The sequence below is a fragment of the Erpetoichthys calabaricus genome, chromosome 11, assembly GCF_900747795.2.
Source record: "Erpetoichthys calabaricus chromosome 11, fErpCal1.3, whole genome shotgun sequence".
In the NCBI taxonomy this organism is placed as follows: domain Eukaryota; kingdom Metazoa; phylum Chordata; class Cladistia; order Polypteriformes; family Polypteridae; genus Erpetoichthys; species Erpetoichthys calabaricus.
The window spans coordinates 106,828,330-106,854,288 of record NC_041404.2 but is presented as its reverse complement, the minus strand read 5'-3'; the positions used below and the strand labels follow the sequence as shown (position 1 = coordinate 106,854,288).

Sequence of the window (25,959 nt, the reverse complement as noted above, 5' to 3'; positions counted from 1 at the left end):
CATTCTATATCTATATTCCAGCGCAGCCAGTTTGTCAGAGAGAACTATGCATTTTGATTTTGCAGCTATTGCCTTTTCACCCGCGGCAGATGTCAATTGTTTAACTATTTCAAAATGAGTCAGAAACATTTGCTTAATATCTTCAAGCTGAACAGTGAGTACTGTAATTTTACTCTGTAATCCACATTACTAACCGAGAATGGTAAACCGGATGGACGCAGGGACATCCGGCAATGGGCCGTGGACGCAAAGACGTACTGCGCAGGCGCCCCACAAATCCCCCCCCCCCCCCCAAGCAACGGGAACCGGATGGAATGCAACGTAAAATAAGAAATGAGGCACCGCGCACAGAAAAAAGGAGTCAGGCCACAGAAAAAAGGAGTCAGACGCGAAAACCCATTGCACACGAAACGGGACACACACAAAGAGGAGGATTCAACAAGTCCCTAGCACACAAAAAAAAAGAAGCCGCGAGCACCACACAAAGCCCATTGGACACAAAACGGGACAGACTACGGACATAGCACATGAAACGTACACAAAAACGACGATTCAGACCCACGACCACACTAACATAAATAACAAATGACACACACAGCCCCATTTCTAAATGAACCATCCGTATTAAACATACGTCATCTCAACACGTTCACACTATGCAGCATAGGTGGATCTCATTACAATGTGGCACTATTAACCATTCAACCGCAGAAAAGGCTCCATATTAACAGTGAGTGCGATCCTCCTTATTGCTTATCCATATTTCTCACGCTGAAGAACAAACAAGTCATGAATTCACGATCACGGGTACAAAACGATACGGCTCGGATAATGGGACCAAACACAATTCACACTATGCAGCATAGGTGGATCTCATTACAATGAGGCACTATTAACCGTTCAACCGCAGAATAGGCTCCATATTAACAGTGAGTGCGATCCTCCTTATTACTTATCCATATTTCTAACGCTGAAGAACAAACAAGTCATGAATTCACGATCACGGGTACAAAATGAACGTAGACGCATGCAGCGCGCATCTCACAGTGCTACATCGATACAGGCACGGGTTCAAAACGAAACACCTCCCGTCTCAGACATACAGAAACGACAGCGAAGGAACAAAATAAATAAACGCAGACGTCTACACCGCGCATCTGGAATGCCGGAAAACAAGCAGGCAAGGCTCCAAAAAGAGAAAGCTCAACTGACCTACATACAAAAACGGGCAAGGCTCAATACAAACAATGCACGCCGTAAACTACAACGGGCTTCTCACACAGCACAGGCAAATCGATTACAGCTCCAAAACAACACGTCCCAAATACTGGACATACGACGCGCCTCTCAAACGGCACAAGCAAAACATGCACGTCACGGACATCAACGACAGACACCTGCTAAACGCTTGCGCCAGTTAGCTGACAACGCGTTCAATAATGACTCCACTATTCAGGAAAATTCATTGGGATTAATGAATGTCATTTGCAATCATTGTCATTCACTTGACTTCCCTGAAGAAACAACTGGCAATACAAGTAATAAATTTACATGTTGTTGTCAAAAGGGTCAAATTAGACTGCCTCCTTTACATTCATATCCTGAATATCTACAGAAGCTTCTAACTAACGATGTACCTGAAAGTGAAAACTTTATGAACTGCATTACATCCTACAAATCGGTATCCACTATGAACATGAACAGTAGCACTGCACGTGACATCCGTCTTGCAAAACTGTTAATTATTGATGAATGTACAATGGCATCCAGTCACTTACTCAACACCATTCATAAACTTCTACAAACGTTGAGGAATAATAATATTCCCTTTCGGTGAAAGGTACTTTTATTAGGAGGAGATTTTAGACGGTGCTTAGCTATTGTTCCACATGCCATGCGCTCAGCTATTGTTCAGTGCACCTTAACATACGCAAACAATTGCCATTGCTTTCAAAAGATACAGTTAGTACAAAACATGCGATGTCCAGATCCAGATCATAACAATTGGTTATTACAACTGGGGGATGGTACACTCACCAATACAGATAGATTTCACCCAGATATTGTTACAATTCCTCAAGCCTTTATCTGCGACGACTTAGTTACAGACATATTTGGAACAGCAATCTCATTAGACCACATGCCCCTTTTAACAGAACGCACTATATTATGTACAAAAAATATTAATGTGTAAAACATAAATACCCAAGTCATTGCATTACTTCCTGGAGAGACACAACTCTTTCTAAGCTCTGACAAAGTTGACTCTGATCACGACAATGGCCATCTTCATTGACCTTACAAGTTCTGACCTGGAATTACCTTTTACACTTAAACGGCGTGTACAAAGAAATTTTCCAATAAACCTTTACACTGTGCCACACACTTTATTGTTTGCTTTCTATATGCATCATCTACACCTTCACACTATTCTATATCTCATTCATACATCACACTCTGTCATTTCCCAACACCAGGGGTTGGCGAGCGAAGCGAGCAGGGGGCGGAGCCCCCTAGTTTACTTCTATTTTAAATCAATTTTTCCTAGAATTAATGTGAAGGCTGTAGTAAACCTATTACTTAAATGTCCCTACAGGTCTTTTATATCTTGAAGCTGTTTGTCATTCTTCTTGTTTAGGTCCACTATTTCCTTCTTTATATTGTTCTTTATATCACTGTTGCGTGTCTGGTTGGAGTGGATTCAGCTGACTCAGGAGGGGTATGACAACGGGGATGAAAGGGTCATGCTCAGTTCCAATAATCCTCCTTGCCTGCCTCTCTCACATTTTCTCTTTTGCTTTTGGCTGGAGGCAATGCTGCAGCTTGAGGTCCTGGCAGATCAATTCCAGAGAAAGACCTGGAACAGATGGGTGAAGGTAGGCCATATCGTGACTCTGAGGCCAGTTCTGACTTTCACTTTGATTAAAGTTTAGCTGCTTTATCCTTATCCTTTTACTTTCCTTTCTGAACCCTTTGTTTGCTGCTCATGCTTACAGTATTTATACTCACGTATAATGTAAATACAGGATACCTTGGCATGATAGTAAAATATAGTAAAAAATAAATAAATACATACATAAATAAATAAAAAAAGGGTAAAGTAACACCCCAGCTCTACCCGTCCATCTCACACAAAGGACAAGACCAAATTGTTGTTTTAAATTAAAAAAAATAAATAAATAATAAAAAACGTCACCACTACTGGCTGGAACAGGACCACTTGACTGGTCAGTTCACTTTTTTTGTGTTTGATTCTTTACCACCTACTGCTTTTTTGCCCTTAATTGATTTATTCTTATGTTTTGGCATGACAAGGTAATTGAAACTACGCTAAAAATACTACTAAATTCCTTTCCATTTTCATCTGGAAACATGCGAGCAAAAACAACTGATCTGCAGCAGAAAAACTGTAAATAGCGTAACTAGACAGTGGAATATTATGTGCTTAGTGTATTAATATAGTGAAGACTGGTATACCAGCCAGCCAGGTTGTGATGGTAGAAAGGCGTAGCAGCTTTTCGATGACATGCCTCTATGGTGGCAAACTGCAAGATTTAGAACATAGTGCGGCTTAACAGTAACACAGTATAAAAGCTATGTGTAGACCATTAATTCGGCCTGCAGGGATATGATGACCAATGTAACATCCCACCTATCTATCTTTCGGGTATATTCAGCAATGAGGTTGGCCCTAAAACTGGCCTACTTGTCTCAAAGGGTTAAAAAACTGTCTTCTCTTCTCTCTCTCATTTCATGGGTCAAAAACACAATTTCCCTATTTACTAGATATATCCTTTTATAAGTGCTTTTTTCCCCTAAATCAAACTACGATAACCTATAGCTGATCACATAAAACTTAGACAAAATGCCTTGCCCACTCCTCCCCTCACAAGTCAAATCCACTGTCCTTATTCGGTACATTCTATTGCAAAAGGAACAACTACATAATATTACTAGAGACGTATGAAAGTTATTACTATTTTTTACATTTAGCTCATACCTTTATGCCTTTGGAAGGTATCATCACATGAGAGACCTCCTACTCTTACTTATTGCATTTCTTGTACAGTGTACAGTAATCCCTTGCTATATCGCGCTTCGACTTTCGCGGCTTCACTCTAGCGCGGATTTTATATGTAAGCATATCTAAATATATAACGCGGATTTTTCGCTGCTTCGCGGGTTTCTGCGGACAATGGGTCTTTTTACTTCTGGTACTTGCTTCCTCAGTTGGTTTGCCCAGTTGATTTCATACAAGAGATGCTATTGGCGGATGGCTGAGAAGCTACCCAATCAGAGCACGCAGTTAAGTTCCTGTGTGCTGCTGATTGGCTCAGCGACGGAGTGCTGCATTAACCAGGAAGTCTCATCTCACTCATTCAGCATTAACGTGCTCCTGCTACTGCTTCAAGGGCCGTGTCCAAGCGCCAACAGAAGATGCAAATGATTGCAGAAAAGGTAAAAGTTTTGGATATGTTGAAGGAAGGGAACAGCTACACCGCTGCAGGACACCATTACGGCATCAATGAGTCCACGATTCTTTTTATTTAAAAAGGAGGAAAAGCATATAAGATCTACGGCCACAGTGTCCTTTAACCAGGGCGCAAAACGAGTTGCAAGTGGACGTGATAAGGCAGTAGTCTGGATGGAATCTGCTTTAGGAATCTTTGCAACAAGGTCGTCGACCTCATGACCGCCTACAAGCTGCTACGTGTACTTCGCTATACAGTAAGTGTAAACTTATCTACCGATTTCATATTGCTTAGCAGTTGTCCCTGTTTTTAATAGAGTAAATGGTGGGTTGTAAACACTGCGGCCGTAGATCTTATATGCTTTTCCTCCTTTTTAAATAAAGAGAATCGATGTCCTGCAGCAGTGTAGCTGTTCCCTTCCTTCAACATATCCAAAACTTTTACCTTTTCTGCAATCATTTGCATCTTCTGTTGGTGCTTGGACACGGCCCCTAAAGCATTAGCACGTTAATGATGAATGAGTGAGATGAGACTTCCTGGTTAATGCAACACTCCGTCGCTGAGCCAATCAGCAGCACACAGGAACTTAACTGCATGCTCTGATCGGGTAGCTTCTCGGCCATCCGCCAATAGCATCTCTTGTATGAAATCAACTGGGCAAACCAACTGAGGAAGCAAGCAAAAAGACCCATTGTCCGCAGAAGCCCGCGAAGCAGCGAAAAATCTGCGTTATGTATTTAGATATGCTTACATATAAAATCCGCGAAGTCGTGAATCCGCGAAAAGTGAACTGCGAAGTAGCGAGGGATTACTGTACATGATTTTATGTTTTCCAAGAAGGGATTATTAATCCAGAGGTTACCTTTATGAGGATCCTCATTTCAAGGAAATAATTATTAAAGTTTTCAGCTAACGTCCTTAAATGTTGACTTATGTTGAATATGACTTTCTGGTTGACATCAGCAGCAATCAAAAATTCTCCCAAAAGTGAACATTCTGGAGTTCATAGCTCGATTACAAATTTCATTAATGATCTTCATTATGTCATTCATCAAAGTGTTTAGTTCAGTAGAAAGCTTTTTTGCAGCTAGGTGCTCCCAGTGTATCATACAGTGAGTGGACAAAACACTGGGTGTGTGACTTCCTTTGTTTTCGTAATGTCCAATCATGCTTGCAGCACCATCTGTACACACTCCGACGTATTTGCTCCAGTCTAAGCCATGCGCTTGAGAATACTCATCAAGAGCATTAAATATCTCTGAACTAGTGGTCTGTACAGGTAAGCAAGTTCTTCCCTTAAGTCTGCATCTTCACTATACCTCACGAAGCAAAGTAGAATAGCATGACTACTCATTTCAGTTGATTTATCAAGCTGAATTGCGAAACATCTCAAGTTCTTTATCCTCTCTACAACTTTCTTTTCAATATCGGTGGCCAATATCAACAAATCTCCTCTGAATGGTGGTGTCCGAAAGCAGTATAGCCTCTAGATTTTAGTGGCACGAGAACCCAAAATTTCTCGTACGATATCTAAAATGCAAAGCTTTACTACTTACTAATAGTACATGTTTTATTCATTTTAGCTATTCCAAGAGCAACTAAATAAGACACTTGAAGTGCAACTTGTCACTAGTTGTCTTTTGCATTTGACTTTTCTGAACTTTCACCTGGTCACATAATCTTTCAAAAACATCCAGTGGTTATCAGTAAAATTTCTATGCTTCGATTGCAAATGATGAGCAAATTTAGAAGGACAGCGTCATTTGACAAAATTTCGGAGCATACTACACACAAAGGCCATGGCAATAGTTCGCTGCCAGGGGCTACAATAAAACCAAGCTTTAAATACTCTATCGTATTGGCTAACAAAGTTTCCTTTTCTCTTTTTGTTTTGCATTGCACATTTCAAAGTATCAACATATTTCTTTTTCTTTGTTTCTTATAAACTTGAAGCACTAGTACTTGGCATACTATCGGAACCATCACTACTTTTCTCCCGAGTATTGTCCTTGCCTCTAATAAAGAAGACTAAAAGGTTTTGCCCTTTGGCTTTTTTTGTCTCCATTTTGTAGGGTTTCAAATTTTATGAAAAAAATATTTTTTCCAAAATAACACAACACAATATCAAAAAACAATAAACATGAGTGCGAAAAAATAAGAATTTTTGCTACATTTCATTGACAGGTGAGCTGACACAGTACTGGCATTCGGTGGCCACGCACTTCCCCTACACTCATTGTCGCAAGCAGCATAAAAAATTGCAGGTAACCCACCACCCAGTAAATAAAGCTGGGCTACCAGAAAGCATACCTAGACTACTAGGTTTGCAAAGGTGGTAACCCAGCAGACCACCACATGCATTTAAAATTTGTCCACTCCTGAGGTTGCAATGCAACGAACATGTTAGGGCTGCACAAGCAGCATTGTATGCAGAGAAAGCACATGAGAAAGCACATGGACTATCAAATATGCCAATATTTAAGTGAACGTGTCTGGCACCTTTCAATCTCTACCTATCTTTGTATTCTACTTTCTCATATACATACAAATACCTGCTTTACCATGAACCCCTCTAAAAAAAAAAAAAAACCTTAACAGACAAAACCTTGGTTGTCCAGTTTGCCTGTTGGTTATTTTGTGGTTATCAATTTAAACTTGTAAATGGCAAACAAAACAAAATAAAGCTGGAATGATGTGTATAAATACTACTTTTGACTAATTTAGATCAAAACAATTTCTATTGGCAAAAAACTTTTAATTGTGAGGGCCACAGTAGCTTGCTAGCTGTTGCTGGATCTGGAGTAATAATGTCAAACCCAATTGTTTTATTCCAGCAACTAATGTTCATACTCTAAGGCACTGTCAACCCTGTGATAAAAGAGCGTCAGAATTGCAGATTCAAAACTTGCATCAGGTGCAAAGCCTAAACAGGCTGCATACCATGCTTTCACTTTACAGATATCGTGCACAAACTTTCTTTTTGTTTGCAAGGGATATACCTAAGTATATAGTGCAGTAATGGATAATCTTTTGACAGATTTCGTTATCACCAAACTACAACTTAATAATTGTCTGACATCTGAACAGAACAAGCTCTGAACTTAATAAATAAAGTTTAAATAAACTTTGCAGCCTTACTTTGTAGATTTTCAACACCTTATGACAACTGTACAGGTCAAGCCAGGGACAGAAATAACAGAAAAATCTAAATTTACACAGCATGCACATGTTTCAGTGCTTCTCCCATGTACAATCCCCCCTCACCTTGCTTTCTAATGTATTCCTTTAGCAACTGCTCAGTGCCCTCATCCTCAGCAATATCAACAGGGATGTCTCCATCACAGTTAACAGCACCCACGTTGGCACCATGCTGGAGAAGATACCTTAGAAATAACAAAAAAAACACAGTAGGACTAGGCCAGAAAGTGCTGCATTCATCATTCCAAATCCAGACCACATGTCCAGAAATATTTTGTTATGCTTTTAGAGGTTATAATGTAATAGCCTGGGTAAAATTTCATTTTTATCAAACACTGGAGAGAGAGTTTTACAGCCGAATATATTAAAAAGACTCACTCTGCTATGTCACTGTAGCCACAGGATGCTGCAACATGTAAGGGAGTCCAACCCTCATTGTCTGACTGGTTAACATTGGCACCATACTCAACCAGGAACTGGACCATCTCCAGGTTCTCATCTATACAAGCCTGTAGAAAACAAACATAATCACAAACTTATTAAAGGTAAACTATAGTGGACCTAGACTGAAGAGCTCTTAGAGTTCCTAAAGTGTATCTTTTGCCTAGTGCCAATTTCTACCAGGATAAGATTTGATTTCCTGCACCATGAAAGAGAAATTGTTAAAGAAAATACTGATTCAAAATAAAAATAATTAGTTTAACTGAACAAATAACAGTCTAAAAGACAAAATGAATGAATAGTGGTGTTTCACAGAATCTTGTACCCTAAACATGATTCTGCATAGTGTTTGTATAACTTTCTGGTAAAAGCATTAAGTTGTTGTAGATGATACTTCAATTACCATCACAAGTTCCTAAACAAACCAAAGAATATAAAAAACCAAACACAAAGGATATAAAATCAACTTAAGAATTATTGGGAACGATGACATAAAGTTGTATAAAATGAATAGCAAAACTAACAAGATGTATTATATGCCAAACTAATTAGGGAAAAACTACAAAATATCAAAAATAAGTAATTTTACAAGAGTAATACCTTTCCTTAAAATTATTGGATTCCCTGCATCATGTATATGTTGCTACCTCCTCTAGTACAGAAAACAGCACAGGCTTTTACTATAATGTTTATTTAAGACTGATGATCACTCTGGGTGGGATTATCAAACTTTCCATTAAATAGATGCCATCTAGATAGCTAACATCTTTAGGACTACATGCTCTGAATCCAGTTCTGAATCTCAGAGACTGAGTTTGTCAATGCAAAACAATCAGATCTTTGTTAGTTACCAGGTGTGTTTAGCACTAGAATCCCTGAAGACTATGAAAAAAGTCGTAATGCTGGGCCACCTTAAATTCCTTCACCAATCAGCACAAGCCTGCTATCCCATTCCTCACCAATGCTGCTGAAGTTCTCCCAGCTCAAGTCTGTTTATCCGGGTGTAAGGTACTTGGGAATTGTTTATGGGTATATCATTATTTGGAACACACACAATTCTTGTGTGTTGGATGAGTGTAGGATGACAGGAAATGCGAGGCAAGAAATGTTGAACACATAACTAAAACAGAAACTTTTTTCATGTTATAGTAAAAATTAATAAAATGTTGATGTGAAATGTATAATGCATGAAGACTGAAATTCAAATATCAAATACTTTCACAAAATGTATAACAAAACAAGTGTGCCTGCGAGGAGGCTGCAGAATTAAATCTTTCAATACAGTACACCCCCAAAATTCGTGGGGGTTACGTTCCTAGAGCACCCGCGAATTGTGAAAAACCGCGACTTTTGGATGTGGTTAAAAAATGCCTTTTAAATGCCTATTTTTATAGTTTAAACCCTAAATACAGTATGCACCCAAAGCACTTTAATTTTGTTGCAAACTCCGCTTAATACATTAACACATTACCTAAAAAATTACTTTAATACATTACCTAAAAACAGTAAGTAGAGGTAAACCCGTATACTGTACTGTACTGCTATGTCTCCTGCGGTGCTAGAATGTAAAATACCGATGTTACCGCTATACGTACTGTAATTCATGCAAGCGCGTTTTCTTTGGTATGCGCTGTCGTTTTCTTGGTTACAAGTAAATACATAATAATTTCATTTAATTAAAATACAGTAAAATGTTCGGGCACTCACCAATGATGATATTGATGATGATGATGATGATGAAGTAGCTGTGCAGTACGATGCAGAAGATTTAAAACTCTTCGGGTGGTGCCTCTTCTTCAGGCGCTTCAGGAGTTGTCGTATCTTTGGACGGGTCTTCTTCTGGTGGGGTTTCATGCTGGCTTTTCTTTATAGGTTTCAGGAACATTGTGATGGGAAGTTGCTACATTGTCTCCTGTAGCGAACTGCTGCTGCAATTTCCGTGCTTTCTCACGGATGATGTTACCGCCCAAGGGGATGTTCTTCTTTCTGCAGTCGGTGATCCACAATGCCAAGGCAGATTTCATCCTGATGATATTTTTATTCCTTACGATCTTTACCTTTTTGGCACTATCATAGAAACTTACAGATGTGGTACTCCAGATCGCTGCTTCGTTCTTCTTTACGTAGCGTGCGGTGCTTTCATTAATGCCATAGTGGCACGCTACTGCAGCATAACTTTTTAGTTCCCGGAACAAATCCAGTAGTTCAACCTTCTCCTGGAGTGTTTTAAACTTCTTCTGGTACTTAGGCTCAGTGCCAGAAGCCTTAGAAGGTGCACGGTGTTTTGGCGACATCTTTTACGTTTAAGAATAACAATGAATACAATAACAAAATGGAAAACACGAGAACACTCAGCTGGAGACGCGTCACAGGGCAGCAGTCAATCAGCAGCAAGGAGCAATGAATAACACTCTCGTATTGGCTACTTTCACCATCCCAAACCGCATTTCCCTCAGAGGTTGCTTCCTGTTCTCTCTACAGCACAGTATTACCACGAAAAAAGCCATAAAAATTGTGGAGGATATTTGCGTTTTCCGCTAACAATTAATAGTTAGGTTGTAAGGAAAAATCCATGAACGACTGAGTCTGCGAACCCTGAACCGCGACTTTGCGGGGGTCTACTGTACTACAATGCTTGTACTTTACTATGGCATATTTTGCATTTGGTCTTAGTCATCTCAAGTTCTCCATTAACTTTGTAAAATCCAAAGTGTACCCTCGCTTTAGATTTAAATTGCTGTGGCACTGCATAAATATAACAGCATGTTCCACCACCAAAATGTGTCTGTGTGCAGGAACCACATATGGACATTACTGCACCAGCATAACTAAATGTATGTATTAGGCACTCTAATTACAATAAATACATCTGTAATCTGTTATCATGGCCACAGCAAATGCCTGGTTGAATGTAACTAATTTAAACTGTCTATAGTACTTAATCAAATAGTATGGTTTATGCGTGGTTACACATGGTTACATTTTGTTCATTGGAATCCCCCACCCCAAATATCAATACACTTAAAACTGTAAGTTGACCTTCCCCTTCCTGTTACAATATGCATTTAACAGTGTGCTGCAAACTCTGAAGGGCTGAAACACCAACAATCCCACTGTTATGATATGCATATATCAGAGCACTCGAGATTGCCTCTGAGCCTGGGCTATTGGAGTATGGCAGAGCAGCTAATAGTTAGGCTAGGGATCCAATATTTGCTGGTCTCAGTACTGAAATCAAAACTATAGTATCGAAACAGGAACTAATATGAACAGTAATAATCATATATTTAGATACTTATCTCAACATGGACATGTTCTAAATTGACATTTTGGGTTCACTAAATGAAACATAATGATTAAGACTATCAAAAATAAAATCCAAATATTTGCCACACAAACCAATAAACACTGAGATCATTCAGTATTCTTTCATTAACAACAAATCTAATATGGCTTTTGCGGCAAGATTTTTCAAATTTGTCAGTAAGTTACTTTTGCAAATATCTATCTATCTATCTATCTATCTATCAGACATTTACTGTTGTGAGATCGATTATGCATTTGCACATTCAAAAAAATCTTAAATGGTGGTTAACATTTTCATGAACTCTACCTTCCACTGTATTATTTCAGAATACCTGCAAAAGAATTACTTTTACTCATTCATTATAACAATAAAATGGATGGATGGATGGATGGAATACTGTATTAGCTTGTGAGCAGCCCAACTAACTCTATGTCTGTGACGTACAGCTGCTGATGACACATTTGATAAAGCATTGTAACCTCAATGAAACAGCGCAGTCTGCTGTTTAGAATGACATATATAATGTCAATTGACTGGGTCACAGGATCAACTCCAAGACAAACTTGCACCTTCATTTCTATTTAAATGCCCTATTACTGCATTTTGTTATTATACATACCCCTTTGTTTAAAGTAGAGAGTTCAAGTTTTGAAGCAGTCCACTACATATGAGAAGTAACCAGCTAAGGGTCAGAGTTTGGAGAAGTTGGTACCCATGGTTTCTCAATACATAATTTAATTCTGATGCATATTAGATGTAAATTTCAGTTTCTTAATAATATATTTGTTTGTTTTCTTTCTCTAATTACACATGGCTAACATTGATTATTGACAGCTCTACTGTATGTCAATCATCAATAGGTACTATTCTTTTAGAACATTTTTATTTTAGTAAAAAAAAAAAAAAAGCAAATATTTTATATTCAATATATTAAATTTAAAATGTTTACGAAAAACAATCACCTGTATCATTTGTAGATAATGCCTCTAAGTATAGCTGTTACTACACTGATTGAGCATCTCAGCCAGACTGTCCTACAGCTTAAGATGTTGGCTATCACACTGAAGATGGCAAATAGGACTGACCCACCTCTCCCCTCGTTTGTTGGGCATAAAGCCACAAGTACAGTATTTCTGGGATTTTCATTGACAGTGTGTGAAACTGCAATAATGAACTGAGCTTGTTTTTGTTGGAGCATCTCGGATATATGCAAACACAGGGCAAACTTTCCACCTGATAATGTTTTCACTCACTGTTCTTAAATTTTTAATATCTAATCGTACTCCCGTCTCAGACCACACTTAGCAATGTTGATGTCATATGAAGTATGGGCGATATGACGTCAAATTAATATTGTGATAATTTAAAACACATTTAAATCAACAATTGTAAATTAAAATGAGAACTTTGTAACAATCCTAGTTCAAAAATGGCAACATATTAAACAGTGTTTAATTATAATGGCACCTGACATGTGCAAAACCACTGAAGCTGCACACACCTTTATCTCAATTTCATACTATGTGGAAATACAAACAATAATGTTCATTTAACATGGAACAATAAGATACTGTATAATGCACATTTTAAATTTAAAAGACTGAATATGCATAAAATGCGAACTTCACTTATGTTTATATTGAATTACCGTAGATACTCGCGTATAAGTTGAAAAATTTATGCCTTAAAATTCATTCAAAAAAACAGAATCGACTTATCCGCGGGGCAACACAATTGTCCATAGAATTTGGGTAATGACATTGTACACTCAACGCTTCACGGTGTTAAGTCACCGGTCATCTGCCATTTCCCATGGTCTTTGAAATACAGTGGAACCTCGGTTCACGAACGTCTCGGTACACGTACAAATCGGTTTACGACCAAAAAGTTCGCCAAACTTTTGCCTCAGTTCACTACCACACACTCGGTATACGAACAAGCCAGGTTCCCTTTCGGTTTGTACATGTTCAGTCTCTCCCTGTGCATTTCCTGTGCAGCGAGCAAGAGAAAGAGCGAGAGAGCAAGACACACACACAGGCAGCGCGAGAGAGCCGCGCACACACACAGGCAGCGCGAGAGAGAGAGCCGCGCACACACACAGGCAGCGCGAGAGAGAGAGCCGCGCACACACACAGGCAGCGCGAGAGATAGAGCCGTGCACACACACAGGCAGCGAGAGAGAGCCCCGCACACACACAGGCAGAGAGAGAGAGAGAGAGAGACACGCACACACACAGGCAGTGCCAGAGAGAGAGAGCCGCGCACACACACACAGGCAGCGCCAGAGAGAGAGAGGCGCGCACATACACAGGAGCGCGCTAGAGAGACACACACACACACCGGCGCTCCAGGCTCGAGAGAGAGGATGCATAAGGTAGAGAAGGCTTGTTTTTGTTTTCAGTTGTTTACAGTGATCGGTTCGTAGCCTGCACTGTTGCAATGTTTCTTTTCTTGGTGGTTTATTAAATTACGGATTTTTCAAAATGTTCATTGTTTCCCCTGTGCTTAAAACTCATTAAAAAAAAATATGTTTTTAGCGAGCGGTTCCTAGCACTATAGCGCGAACTATTGCAGTGTTAGTTTTCCCTGTTGTTCAAGGTTTTCTCAGTGTTATTCAATGTTTTTACATTTAGTTTACTACTAGCAAAATACCCGCGCTTCGCAGCGGAGAAGTATTGTGTTAAAGAGGTTATGAAAAAGTAAAGGAAACATTCTAAAAATAACGTAACATGATTGTCAATGTAATTGTGTTGTCATTGTTATGAGTGTTGCTGTCATATATATACACATATATACACACACACACGCTTTATGGGTGATGATTGTTTTACTCTTTTTATCTTTATTTTATTTTATTGTAGAATCAACTCCTATCTGCGCACAGCAGGGCAGCCGTGGGCGGATGCGTATGGTGTATTCACTCCATGTTATCGTGCATTGCGCTGTCAGTGGTATTTTGATAAAAGAATTTGAACAACATATAAGAAGCGTATAAATTATTAAACAGTAAAACATTAACATTTAAGAAGTAAAGTTACATTAAGTACTACTGCAGTGCCTTCGGGTATACCTCATTTTTTGTTTGCCCATTACATGCTTAAATGTATACATTTTTTGGTGCACCTACCCAAGAACACGCAACATATAACTGAGCGTGGGAGAAGCATGGATTTTAAACACGCGTTGAGTTCATCTGCTGGTCTCCCTCGTGGAATAACTGGTAATGTTTGACTAAAATGTACAGCGAGTAAAACGACATTACCTCCTTTTTTTTTTTTACGATCTCTGAGATCTTGCTTTTTTCGGTTCAAGGCTTCATAAGCTCTTTTATGTTGTATGGTGTACTTATCCCAAACCATCATCTTTGAATGTTGCAAGACTTTCGCCTTGTATGTAGATCGGGATAATTACATTCATTGCATTCCTAGTCTGAATCACAATCTGATTGTATGGGTGGTTACCTGGCACTGTAGGGTTGCCACCCGTCCTTTAAAATACGGAATCGTGCCGCGTTTGAGAATGAAATTGCGCGTCCCGTTTTGAATCAATACTGGACGGGATTTATCCCGTATTTTTTTTTAAAGCAGCGTCTCATGCAAATCATCCCACACGCATTTTATGAAGATGCCTCCTTTCCTACTTTTGATTGGGTAATACTTGATGTCATCGTTAAGTTTGATTGGTGTTTTTAACTGTCCAGTGAGGAGGGCGTGTCTTTTAAGTACAGTCTGCAAAGTGTTGGCGCTGAGATGTGGCATCAGCGCCATAGTTGAAGCCCCTAACGTTGCGGTCAGCAAGTCGGCTAACATCCGCCATGTGCCGTCTTTCAGTTGCGAGAAGCAGATCATAGAATGGTTGAAACTGTTGCCCCTAACGTTGCGCCACGGCGTGTGGTTCGTTTATACCTCGTGTCTTCTCATTAAACTTTTATCTCGCGAATATGTTATTGCAATCCGCAGCGGGAGCGTTTCTATAAACTTAATTTAAACTTACGTTTTACACCGTGCTTTGTTTCCCTTATGAACATGCTTGTATGCTTAACTCGCTCCGTTCTCAATCGTTTAATTAATTTTTTGCTCTTCGCTGTTTGCGGCTGTTCCTCCATTTCCCCCTACTTCGTTCTTTTATCTCGCGAATATGTTATTGCAATCCTTAACGGGAGCGTTTCAATAAACTGATTGAAAATAGTTTTGCATTTACGTTTTTAGTAAAAGGCGAGCTTTTAAGCCTGAGAAATCACCCCGTAAATGCACACGTTTAATTGGACATGTGTTAATATGTATGGTTACACAGTATTAAAAGACAGTGAACAACGTCAGTTACCTTTCTTCCCGCATTTGATAAAAGGTGAGCTTTTAAGCCTGAGAAATCACCCCGTAAATGCACACGTTTAATTGCACATGTGTTAATATGTATGCTTACACAGTATTAAAAGACAGTCAAAAATTAACGTCATTTACCTTCGTTCCCGCGTGTGACTCGTGCTGTAAATGTCTTCCTTGTTTTTAGTTAACGTGATTACGTAGGAGGCGTGATGACGCGATACGTGACTCCGCCTCCTCCATTACAGTGTATGGACAAAAAATATGTTCCAGTTATGACCATTACGCTTTGAATTTCGAAATGAAACCTGCCTAACTTTTGTAAGTAAGCTGTAAGGAATGAGCCTGCCAAATTTCAGCCTTCCACCTACACGGGAAGTTGGAGAATTAGTGATGAGTGAGTCAGTCAGTGAGTGAGTGAGTGAGTGAGTCAGTCAGTCAGTGAGGGCTTTGCCTTTTATTATTATAGATTACGCTGTGCATTCTATGGTATAGTTAACTATTTTTTTGCTTAAAAATTAAAAAATATATATATTTACATACAGTTCGTATGGTCTGGAACGGATTAATTGTATTTACATACAATCCTATGGGGGAAATTGCTTCGGTTCACGACCAACTCGGTTTACAACCAGAGTTTTGGAACGAATTATGGTCGTGAACCGAGGTTCCACTGTAATTATAAGCCAGCAATACTATTGCTAATTAGCTAGTTTTTTTCTAATTTCATTAAATCAAGACACTATATAAAAGCGGTCGGGATTGTCCTTACATCCCGTGAGTGCAAAGCGTAGCGGTATTCCGCTTATCACAGCTAGGCGGAAACAACTTCGTGACGCTGCCGCCAAATACTCACAGAAAAATCCACAAGTTAATAGACACGCTGACGCTAAATACTCGCAGGCAAATCCACAACTTCATAGAGACGCTGTCGCTAAATACTCGCAGGCAAATCCACAAGTTAATAGAGAAGCTGCTGCTAAATATTTGCACGCAAATCCACAAGTTAATAGAGCTTCTGTTTCTAGGTACGATCCCAATAATAAAAAGCGGCTCATACAAAAACAACAGGTTTGGCTCAAAAAACCCGATTGTGGATTTGCATACAGCCACCGAAACTTTGTAATGGCACGAGACTTCAGGTCATGTGTCTGCAAAAGAACCTAATCGAGGCAACTATTTTTACTGGCAGTGGCTCAGGGGAGAGCTTTTTATTCCTCACATCCCCGTTATACCCTCTGATCTCCCATTTCAATTCAAACGCCTCCAATTTCCAGTAAGAGTCTGCTTTGCCATGACAATTAAGTCTCAGGGACAAACCCTACAAAAGGTTGGCATTGATTTGAGGCAAGATTGCTTTTCACATGGCCAACTGTACGTTGCATGCTCAAGAGTAAGCTCAGTGCACAGCTTGGTCACATTACAACCGGAGGGCTGAACTGACAACGTGGTATACAAAGAGATCCTTAACAAATAATTATTTGTATATTTTCCCTCAGTTTAAAAATGTTTACTTTTCTTCTTAATAACAATTTTAAGGCAGAATTTCGCCGCTGCGAAGCACGGGTATTTTGCTAGTAATTCTTTAAACTGTGAAATACTTGAATTTGAGCATTAGCTTTTGCAGGTTTTGGATAACAAACATACCATTAGATGCCACATGCAACCAGATTTGGAATCAAAAGAACCAAGGCAACGCACGCTATCAATGCGATGCAAGCGCAGCCCGCGATTCAAAAAATTTCTCTGCCTATCTGTTTGTCTCGTCTGACAGTAGCTGTAAAGCAGCATCAGGAGAGAGCAGCCTGAAGTAGTCCAGCAACGGGTGATCTGTCATGTCCAACAGCAAGCCATGCTGTCTTGTGAAGTCCGGTAGCCAGTTCGGCTCCCACGGATCAATGTCTGGGTATTCCTCCCACGCGAACCTTGCCGTAGCTGCATCGGCTGCGCGAATGCGTTCAGCTGGCAGCCGATCAGCTGGCGCGGCATCGGCTGGTGTCTGATCAGCTGATGCCGGCTTCTCACTCTCTTGCTCAATTCCTGATCACTGTCAATAAAATCCGATTCTGAAAAATCAGAGTCCGACTCAGCGATAATGTACAAAACATCGACTGCCGAGTGTTTTCTTTTCTGCACTTGCTTCGCTCCCTTGTGACATATCGACGCCATCTTGCCTTTGTTTACATTTCACAACTCATGCACACGCAAGGATTAGTTGCCGAGTCAACGAGTCTAGCATTTCTCCAAGCACAGAGGGAATGCCTGTAACGTGACAGTGAGTTTTGTCGCCATTGACAGCTGATTGTCGCCCTCTATCTCTGATAGCTGTCAAGTTTTATCCATCCATCTTCCAACCCACTGAATCTGAACACAGGGTCACAGGGGTCTGCTGGAGCCAATTGTCAAGTTTTACCCTCCACTTATACGCGGGTCATAACAAATTTCGTAATTTTCAGCTTAAACAATACACTCGACTTATCTGTGAGATCGACTAATACTCGAGTATCTACGGTACTGTCACATATACAGACTACAGCAAAATTATTACTTTCCTGTGTACATAGTTGGAAGTTAATTTGGTTCACAGAGAGTTCAAGACTTTTCTTTTTAACCTCAATTTTTTATTCCTGACCAATGCTGGACAACAGCAAACAATATAAAAAACTGTCCATGAAAAAATCTCATGTTACTTGTGTTACATAATCCACATGTCAAGGTATCTAGTTGTATGCCCATAACATCCAAAACACATGCATGTTTTGTTATGATACTGTTAAATAAATACACTATATGGACAAAAGTATTGGGACACACCTCTTAATTGTGGAATTCAGGTGTTTCAATCACAGCCATTGTCACAGGTGTATAAAATCAAGCACCTAGCCATGCATGCTCCATTTATAAACATGCAAATGGAACAGGTTTCCATGGCCAAGTAGCTGCATGCAAGCCTCATGTCATCAAGCCCAATGCCAGGCGTCAGATAAAATGGTGTAAAGGACACCGCCACTGTACTGTTGATGTGTTCTATGGAGTGACAAAGGCTAAAGAAAAGGCGTATGATAAGTTGTATGAAAGGCTGGACACTAAGGAGGGAGAAAATGACCTGTACTGATTGGCTAGACCAGTGGTTCTAAATCTGTGGGGCGGACCCCCCTAGGAGGCGCGAAGCAACAAAAAGGGGGGCATGAAGATGTGAAAAAAAGAAAACAAGAATCGAAAATATGAAAAATACATCTATCGAAACCAAAACAAATTAAACTACATTCTGATACTACAAAAATAAATATAGAGTTAGATAAATGTCGATAAAAGCAAAGTAGGTATAATAAAATATACATCTATGATATATCATTAATTAAAAAAGAAAAAATTGTTATTAGTGGGCTCCTTTCAAAAAAACGTTAGGGGGGCGCGATTAAAACTTATGAAAACTTGAGTCTCAAATACTTAAAGGGTGAGAAACGCTGGGCCAGACAGAGGGACCGAGCATGAAAGATGTGCAGCAGATTAAGGTGATAAAGATGGAAACATACTCACAAGCGAGGAGGGTGTGTTGAGCAGATGGAAAGAGTACTTTGAGATCTGATGAATGAAGAGAACGAGAGAGAGAGAAGAGGCTGGATGATACGGAGATTGTGAATCAGGAAGTGCAATGGATTAGCAAGGAGGAAGTAAGGACAGCTATAAAGAGGATGAAAAATGGAAAGGCCGTTGGTCCAGATGACATACCTGTGGAAACTTTAACCAGATTGTTTAATGAAATCTTGGAAAGTGAGAGGATGCCTGAGGAGTGGAGAAGTAGTGTACTGGTGCCGATATTTAAGAATGGGGGTGTGCAGGACTGTAATAACTATAGAGAGATAAAATTGATGAGCCACAGCATGAAGTTATGGGAAAGAGTAGTGAAAGCTAGGTTAAGAAGTGAAGTGATGATTAGTGAGCAGTAGTATGGTTTCATGCCAAGAAAGAACACCACAGATGCGATGTTTGCTCTGACGATGTTGATGGAGAAGTACAGAGAACGCCAGAAGGAGTTGCGTTGCGTCTTTGTGGACCTGGAGAAAGCATATGACAGGGTTCCTCGAGAGGAGCTGTGGTATTGTATGAAGAAGTCGGGAGTGGCAGAGAAGTAGGTAAGAGTTGTACAGGATATGTACAAGGGAAGTGTGACAGTGCTAAGGTCTGTGGTAGGAGTGACGCATGCACTCAAGGTGGAGTTGGGATTACATCAGGGATCGGCTCTGAGCCCTTTCTTATTTGCAATGGTGATGGACAGGTTGACAGACGAGATTGGACAGGAGTCCCTGTGGACTATGATGTTTGCTGATGACATTGTGATCTGTAATGATAGTAGGGAGCAGGTTGAGGACACCCTGGAGAGGTGGAGATATGCTCTAGAGAGGAGAGGAATGAAGGTCAGTAGGAATAAGACAGAATATATGTGTGTAAATGACAGGGAGAACAGTGGAATGGTGAGGATGCAGGAAGTAGAGTTGGTGAAGATGGAGGAGTTTAAATACTTGGGATCTACAGTACAGAGTAATGGGGATTGTGGAAGAGAAATGAAAAAGAGAGTGCAGGCAGGGTGGAATGGATGGAGAAGAGTGTCAGGAGTAATTTATGACAGACGGATATCAGCAAGAGTGAAAGGGAAGGTCTACAGGACGGTAGTGAGACCAGCTATGTTATATGGGTTGGAGACGGTGGCACTGACCAGAAAGCAGGAGACAGAACTGGAGGTAGCAGAGTTAAAGATGCTAAAATTTGCACTGGGCGTGACAATGATGGATAGGATTAGAAATGAGTACATTAGAGGGTCAGCTCAAGTTGGACGGTTGGGAGACAAAGTCAGAGAGGCGAGATTGCATTGGTTTGGACATGTGCAGAGGAGAGATACAGAGTATATTAGGAGAAGGATGCTATGGATAGAACTGCCAGGCAAGACAAAAAGAGGAAGGCCTAAGAGAAGGTTTATGGGTGTGGTGAGAAAAGACATGCAGGTGATGGGTGTAACAGAACAAGATGGACAGGACAGAAAGATATGGTGTGGTGTTATGGGTCCACAGCTCTCCCAGCAAAGGCCAGTTAAATAAATAATCACCACGCTCGCGGCTTAGAGAGGGGGCGTGGTGACTGTAGCGAGCCACAGGGCGATCTGCGGTGTGGCCGTTTCTCACCCAAGTGCACAGGTGAGAGACTGCCCACATTCGTGATTGTTCCTGTGGCTAATGGGCTGCAGCTGCCATGTCCTCTCCGCATATATAGAGAAGCGCGAGCAGGTTAAAGGGGAGAGAGAGGTAAAAGAAAGAAAGAAAGAAAGAAAGAAAGAAAGAAAGAAAGAAAGAAAGAAAGAAAGAAAGAAAGAAACGGGGGTGGCAGAAGGAAGCAGGAAGAAAGGCGGCAGGAAGGCTAGAAAGCCGGTAGGGATGAGCGCGTGAGTGCTCGCAAGCAGCTGTGTGGAAGCCTGGGTGTTAGGCCGACACCCAGGAGTCGTAGTAGTGGTCGCTCCCGCTGAGTGAACGAGTAGCGGTTTTAAAGAGACTGCGTTCGGCATTGTTTTAACCTCGTTTTAAAAGAATGTTCTATTTATTGATTTTAATCTCCATGTTTCATTTAATGGATTATTTATTTATTGGACATTGCATTACTGCACTTTACTTTGTACATTGTTGCACTTTGTTTTCCTTGACTTGGTTGAATAAAAGCACTTTGCACATTTTATACATCATCCCCTTGCTCAATTGTTATTGCCTCACTGTCTAGCTCATCGGTGACATTACCAACGGTGTTGGGTTCAAGGGCTCCCTAACAGCCGATGGGAGCGTGGAGCCGAACCCGCATCGTCACATATGGAAGAAGATGATCCGCTGTAGCAACCCCTAACGGGAGCAGACGAAAGAAGATGAAGATAAACAACAATGCTAGTAATCCCAGAGTTTTCTTCTCTACAATTGGTCATCTGCTAAACCCAGGTAACCTCAATGGAATTCCTCCAAAAAACTTCCAGTGAAACTTTTTTTTTCCATTACAAAATTAATGATATCAGAAATAATATAGTACATTTCCCCAATACTGATCCTCTTAAAACCCGGTACTCCATTTTAAACAAATTCTTTCACCAGGATAGATTTACCTGATTTATATAAAATTTCTCAACTGAGACCTTCTGCCTGCGTCCTTGACACAATGCCAACAAGTTTTTTCAAAGTTGTATCTGGACTGCTAATTGATAATATTCTTGACATAGTAAATTCATCATTAGATATGGGGGTCTTCTCAGATTGTGTTAAGACTGCTGTAGTTAAACCCCGGCTCAAGAAAAATGATCTCGACTCCTCTGGTTTTGAAAACTTTAAACCTATTTCTAACCTGCCTTTCTTAAGTAAAGTCCTAGAAAAAGCAGTCATTATGCAGCTAAATGACCACCTCAATAAACATGCTATTCTTGATAAGTTTCAGTTGGGTTTTAGAACAAATCACAGTACAGAAACTGCACTTGTTAAAGTAGTAAATGACTTGCAGGTAAATGCATACAGAGGATGGATCTATTCTCATCCTCCTAGATCTGAGAGGAGCATTTGATACCATCGATCACAATATTCTTAGAAATCACCTTAGTCAATGGGTGGGCATCTCTGGCCGTGTCTTAAATTGGTTTGAGTCTTACCTGGCAGGTAGAAAATTCTTTGCTAGTTGTGGTAATTATACATCAAAGACACATGATATTCTATATGCAGGGGTGTACATAACTGGTACGCATACGCGATAAAAATTGTAAACGCGTAACGTCATCTATGTCCCTATGGCACTGGTGCGTACCTGACGGTCAGACAGGGCATCGACACCTCATGTTGCTAATATATGATGTTTTCTTTTTGGTTTTGATTATCTTGTGTTACCAATATGTCTAAAAAACAACAGACATTAAGCAGCTACTTTGGTGTTTTACCACCTGCAAAAAAAACAACAAGCTGAGCCAGAGCAGAAAAAAAAAACATTTTTTTCTGAAAAGTGGCTCCAAGATGTGCCATGGCTTGAAGCTAATGATGAGCGCACTGAAATGTGGTGTAAGTTGTGCCGCTCGCATCCACATATCGCAGACAAAATAAGTGCTTTTTACACAGGCTCAAAGAATTTCAGTCATCCGTTATTTGACAAACATGAAAAGACCAAGGAGCACATGAATGTAGTACAAGCTATTTCTGATAAACAAGCTAGTCAGGAAGAAATTTCCACTCGCCCTCTAGCTAGATGGCGAACAAAGGTAAATGAAGAACAACGGCAAGCTCTGTGTAATATTTTCTCCTTGCCTTTCATGAAGCTAAACACGCTCGTCCCCTATCTTCCTATGCTGAAGATATTCCTTTACTGGAGCGGCTAGGAGTAAATGTCAGAACTGCGTATCATTCACGTGAGGTGGCCACATGGATAATGCAGACCATCACCATCACTGGTCGCCGTGTGGCTGCTGTTAATGTCGGTATATACAATGGCATTGTTCCGAAACTATGGCAACTGGCTGCAGTCGGAGACTCCCTTGTGCACATTCTGTGTACCGCGCACACACTAGAAAACTGCGGAAAATCAGCTGATCACAACATTCCGTACTGTGAGACCTTTAATCACTCTGTGGTCAAGCTGCTGCGGTTTTATTTACAAAAAGGTGGAGCAAAAAATATGGCTGTGCTTAAGAAGTTGTGTGAAGAGAACGGGATCTCCCTTGTGAAATTGGGTAAATTTCATAATATCAGATGGTCTGTATGGAGGCATGACACACTGCTAAAAATATCAAGATTGTTGCCAGCCATTAAAATGCAACTGGCCACAAGTGGTAACAGTGACTTGCAGCATATCCGCACAGACCAATTTCAGTGTTTTCTGGGCAACATGCCTGACATTGGCCAGATTTTGAAGACCACATCCATTGTGTTTCAGAAGGAAAAGCTGAGCACTGGAGAATGTAAGGATGAACTCATGGTGGCCAAAGGACAGTTTACACTTTTGCTTGATGCTGAAAGCCACTACAGAGCATATACTGTTTCTGATGCTGATGCTGATGCTAACAGGGACAAGATAAACTTACTCAGGGGGTTAATTGAGGGAGTTTGGAATCAGATATGACTCACTGAAGTCATGTGATCATTTCTTAGTATTTGATCCTTCAACTTGGCCTCAGGAAATACAAGATTTACATCATTTTGGCAACACAACAGTTTGTACCATTCTTCAGAATTATGAAGCCACACTGAGTCTTGACAAAGACACAACTGTCACAGAATGGATGCGCTTAAAGCAAACAGGGAAATGCTTGGCAGCATCCTCTGTGTATGACTTGGTCCAGATAATAAATACAAGCAATCCAGATCTTTACCCCAACATTGTCAAATTGGTTAAACTGTCTCTTACACTGCCTTTGAGCAGTGCAGCCTGTGAGAGGGGATTTTCAAATCTTAACATAATAAAAAACAAGCACAGATCTCGTCTGTCACATGCTCGCCTAATGCACAGCCACCAGTCAAAGAAGACCACAGAGACATTTGACCCAAAACCAGCGGTTGACCTGTTTATGGAGACAGCTAAGCGGAGGCTTAACCAAGGAGAAGGAGATGCATCTGCAGCATCATCATCATCTACCATGCAGGAAGCTGAAGCAGAGAACTATGAGGTAGACACCGAAGAGGACAGTGAGGAAAGTTGCACTTATTAAAACCTTACTCTGTATAGAGTGATCAGGTATTTCTGATTTTTACCTCTTTTTTAAGCTGCTGCTATATTTTTATTTTATTATTATTATTGTTGTTGTATCTGTATTTATTATTTACCCTAATTCTGTACCTTACTGTTAAATCTGTTATAGAAATTGTTTTATTTCAATTTTTTCAATTTCTTTGGCAAAACTGTTTATGGTCATGTCAATAAAGCTGTTTGCATTGAATTGTGTACCAAACTCCATCTGATGGCACTCACTTGAGTAACTGAAAAAGTTATGTGCACCCCTGTCTATATGGTGTTCCACAAGGCTCTATCCTGGATCCACTGCTCTTTTCAATTTACATGCTTCCATTAGGTCAGATTATCTCAAGGCATAACGTGAGCTACCACAGCTATGCTGATGACACACAACTGCATTTATTACTAGCGCCTGATGACCCCGACTCTCTTGGTTCACTGACACAATGACTTACTTGTGTTTCAGAATGGATGAGTATTAATTTTCTCAAACTAAATAACGAGAAAACAGAAATTTTAGTGATTTGCAAAAATTGATATAATGAGGGTACAGTCGACCCTTGATATACGACCAGCCTGACATGCGAATAACTTGATTTACGACCAAAATTTTTGTTTTGATTTACAACCAACATCTTGCGTTACGACCTGAATGCGGTCACGTGTACCCGCTTGCATGATTGTAAACAAACAGCCGAGAGCATTTGTAAGCGTCAGTCGGAGGCAAGATACATGTGTTTGTGGACGTAATTTTGGTCAGTGCAGTGATTTATATAATTTTTTTTGATAATTGCTAAGGAAGGAAGAGAAGGTAACGAAGGTAAAGAAAGCGATCACAATCGAAACAAAGAAGGAAATTGTGCGGAAATATGAGAGTGGTGGTCGTGTCACCGATCTCGCTAATATGTACAGCATGTCGAAATCCACCATCTCGACAATTTTAGAAAGAAAATATTTGTATAAGGAGGCTCCTTCCAAACAATAACCACCTTCCATTTCATTCTCCTCCTCCTCCCTTCCTGCAGCCCAAAGATGTCAAATTAAATGGTGAGTACAGTATGAAATTGTTGTTTCTGGTAGGCTAGGAACTTTTTATAACTTTTTGGTTAGTACATTAGAAAAATTATTGGTGTTTTGGTAAATTATGCACATTATACAACCCTTTTTTATTATGAAAAGGTTAAGTAAGTGTTACTGTGGGAGGTTCGGAACGCATTATGGGTATTTCCATTATTTCTTATGGGACTTACAACCAACTTGAGTTACAACCAGCCCTCGCGAACGAATTGAGTTTGTAAGTCAAGGGTCCACTGTATTAGAAATAAACTTGATCCATTAGGATTAAAAGTCAAGACAGAGGTAAAGAATTTAGGGGTAATTATTGACTCTGACCTAAATTTTAAATCACATATTAATCAGATTACCAGGAGAGCATTTTTTCACTTAAGAAATATAGTATAAGTTAGATCTCTCTCGACAAAACGCT

General features: G+C 40.1%; 1 protein-coding gene across 2 annotated transcripts in view; it reads right to left on the bottom strand.

Annotated features, from left to right (window-relative positions):
- ppp1r12c (protein phosphatase 1, regulatory subunit 12C) overlaps positions 1 to 25,959 on the bottom strand; it is a 260,970-nt gene that overhangs the window by 219,131 nt on the left and 15,880 nt on the right. For both annotated transcript variants that reach the window (XM_028813684.2, XM_028813686.2), the window contains exons 2-3: positions 8,049 to 8,179; positions 7,737 to 7,855 (exon numbers count right to left, since the gene is read on the bottom strand). In XM_028813684.2, coding sequence (XP_028669517.2) covers positions 7,737 to 7,855; positions 8,049 to 8,179 — 250 coding nt within the window. The remainder of the gene's footprint in view (positions 1 to 7,736; positions 7,856 to 8,048; positions 8,180 to 25,959) is intronic.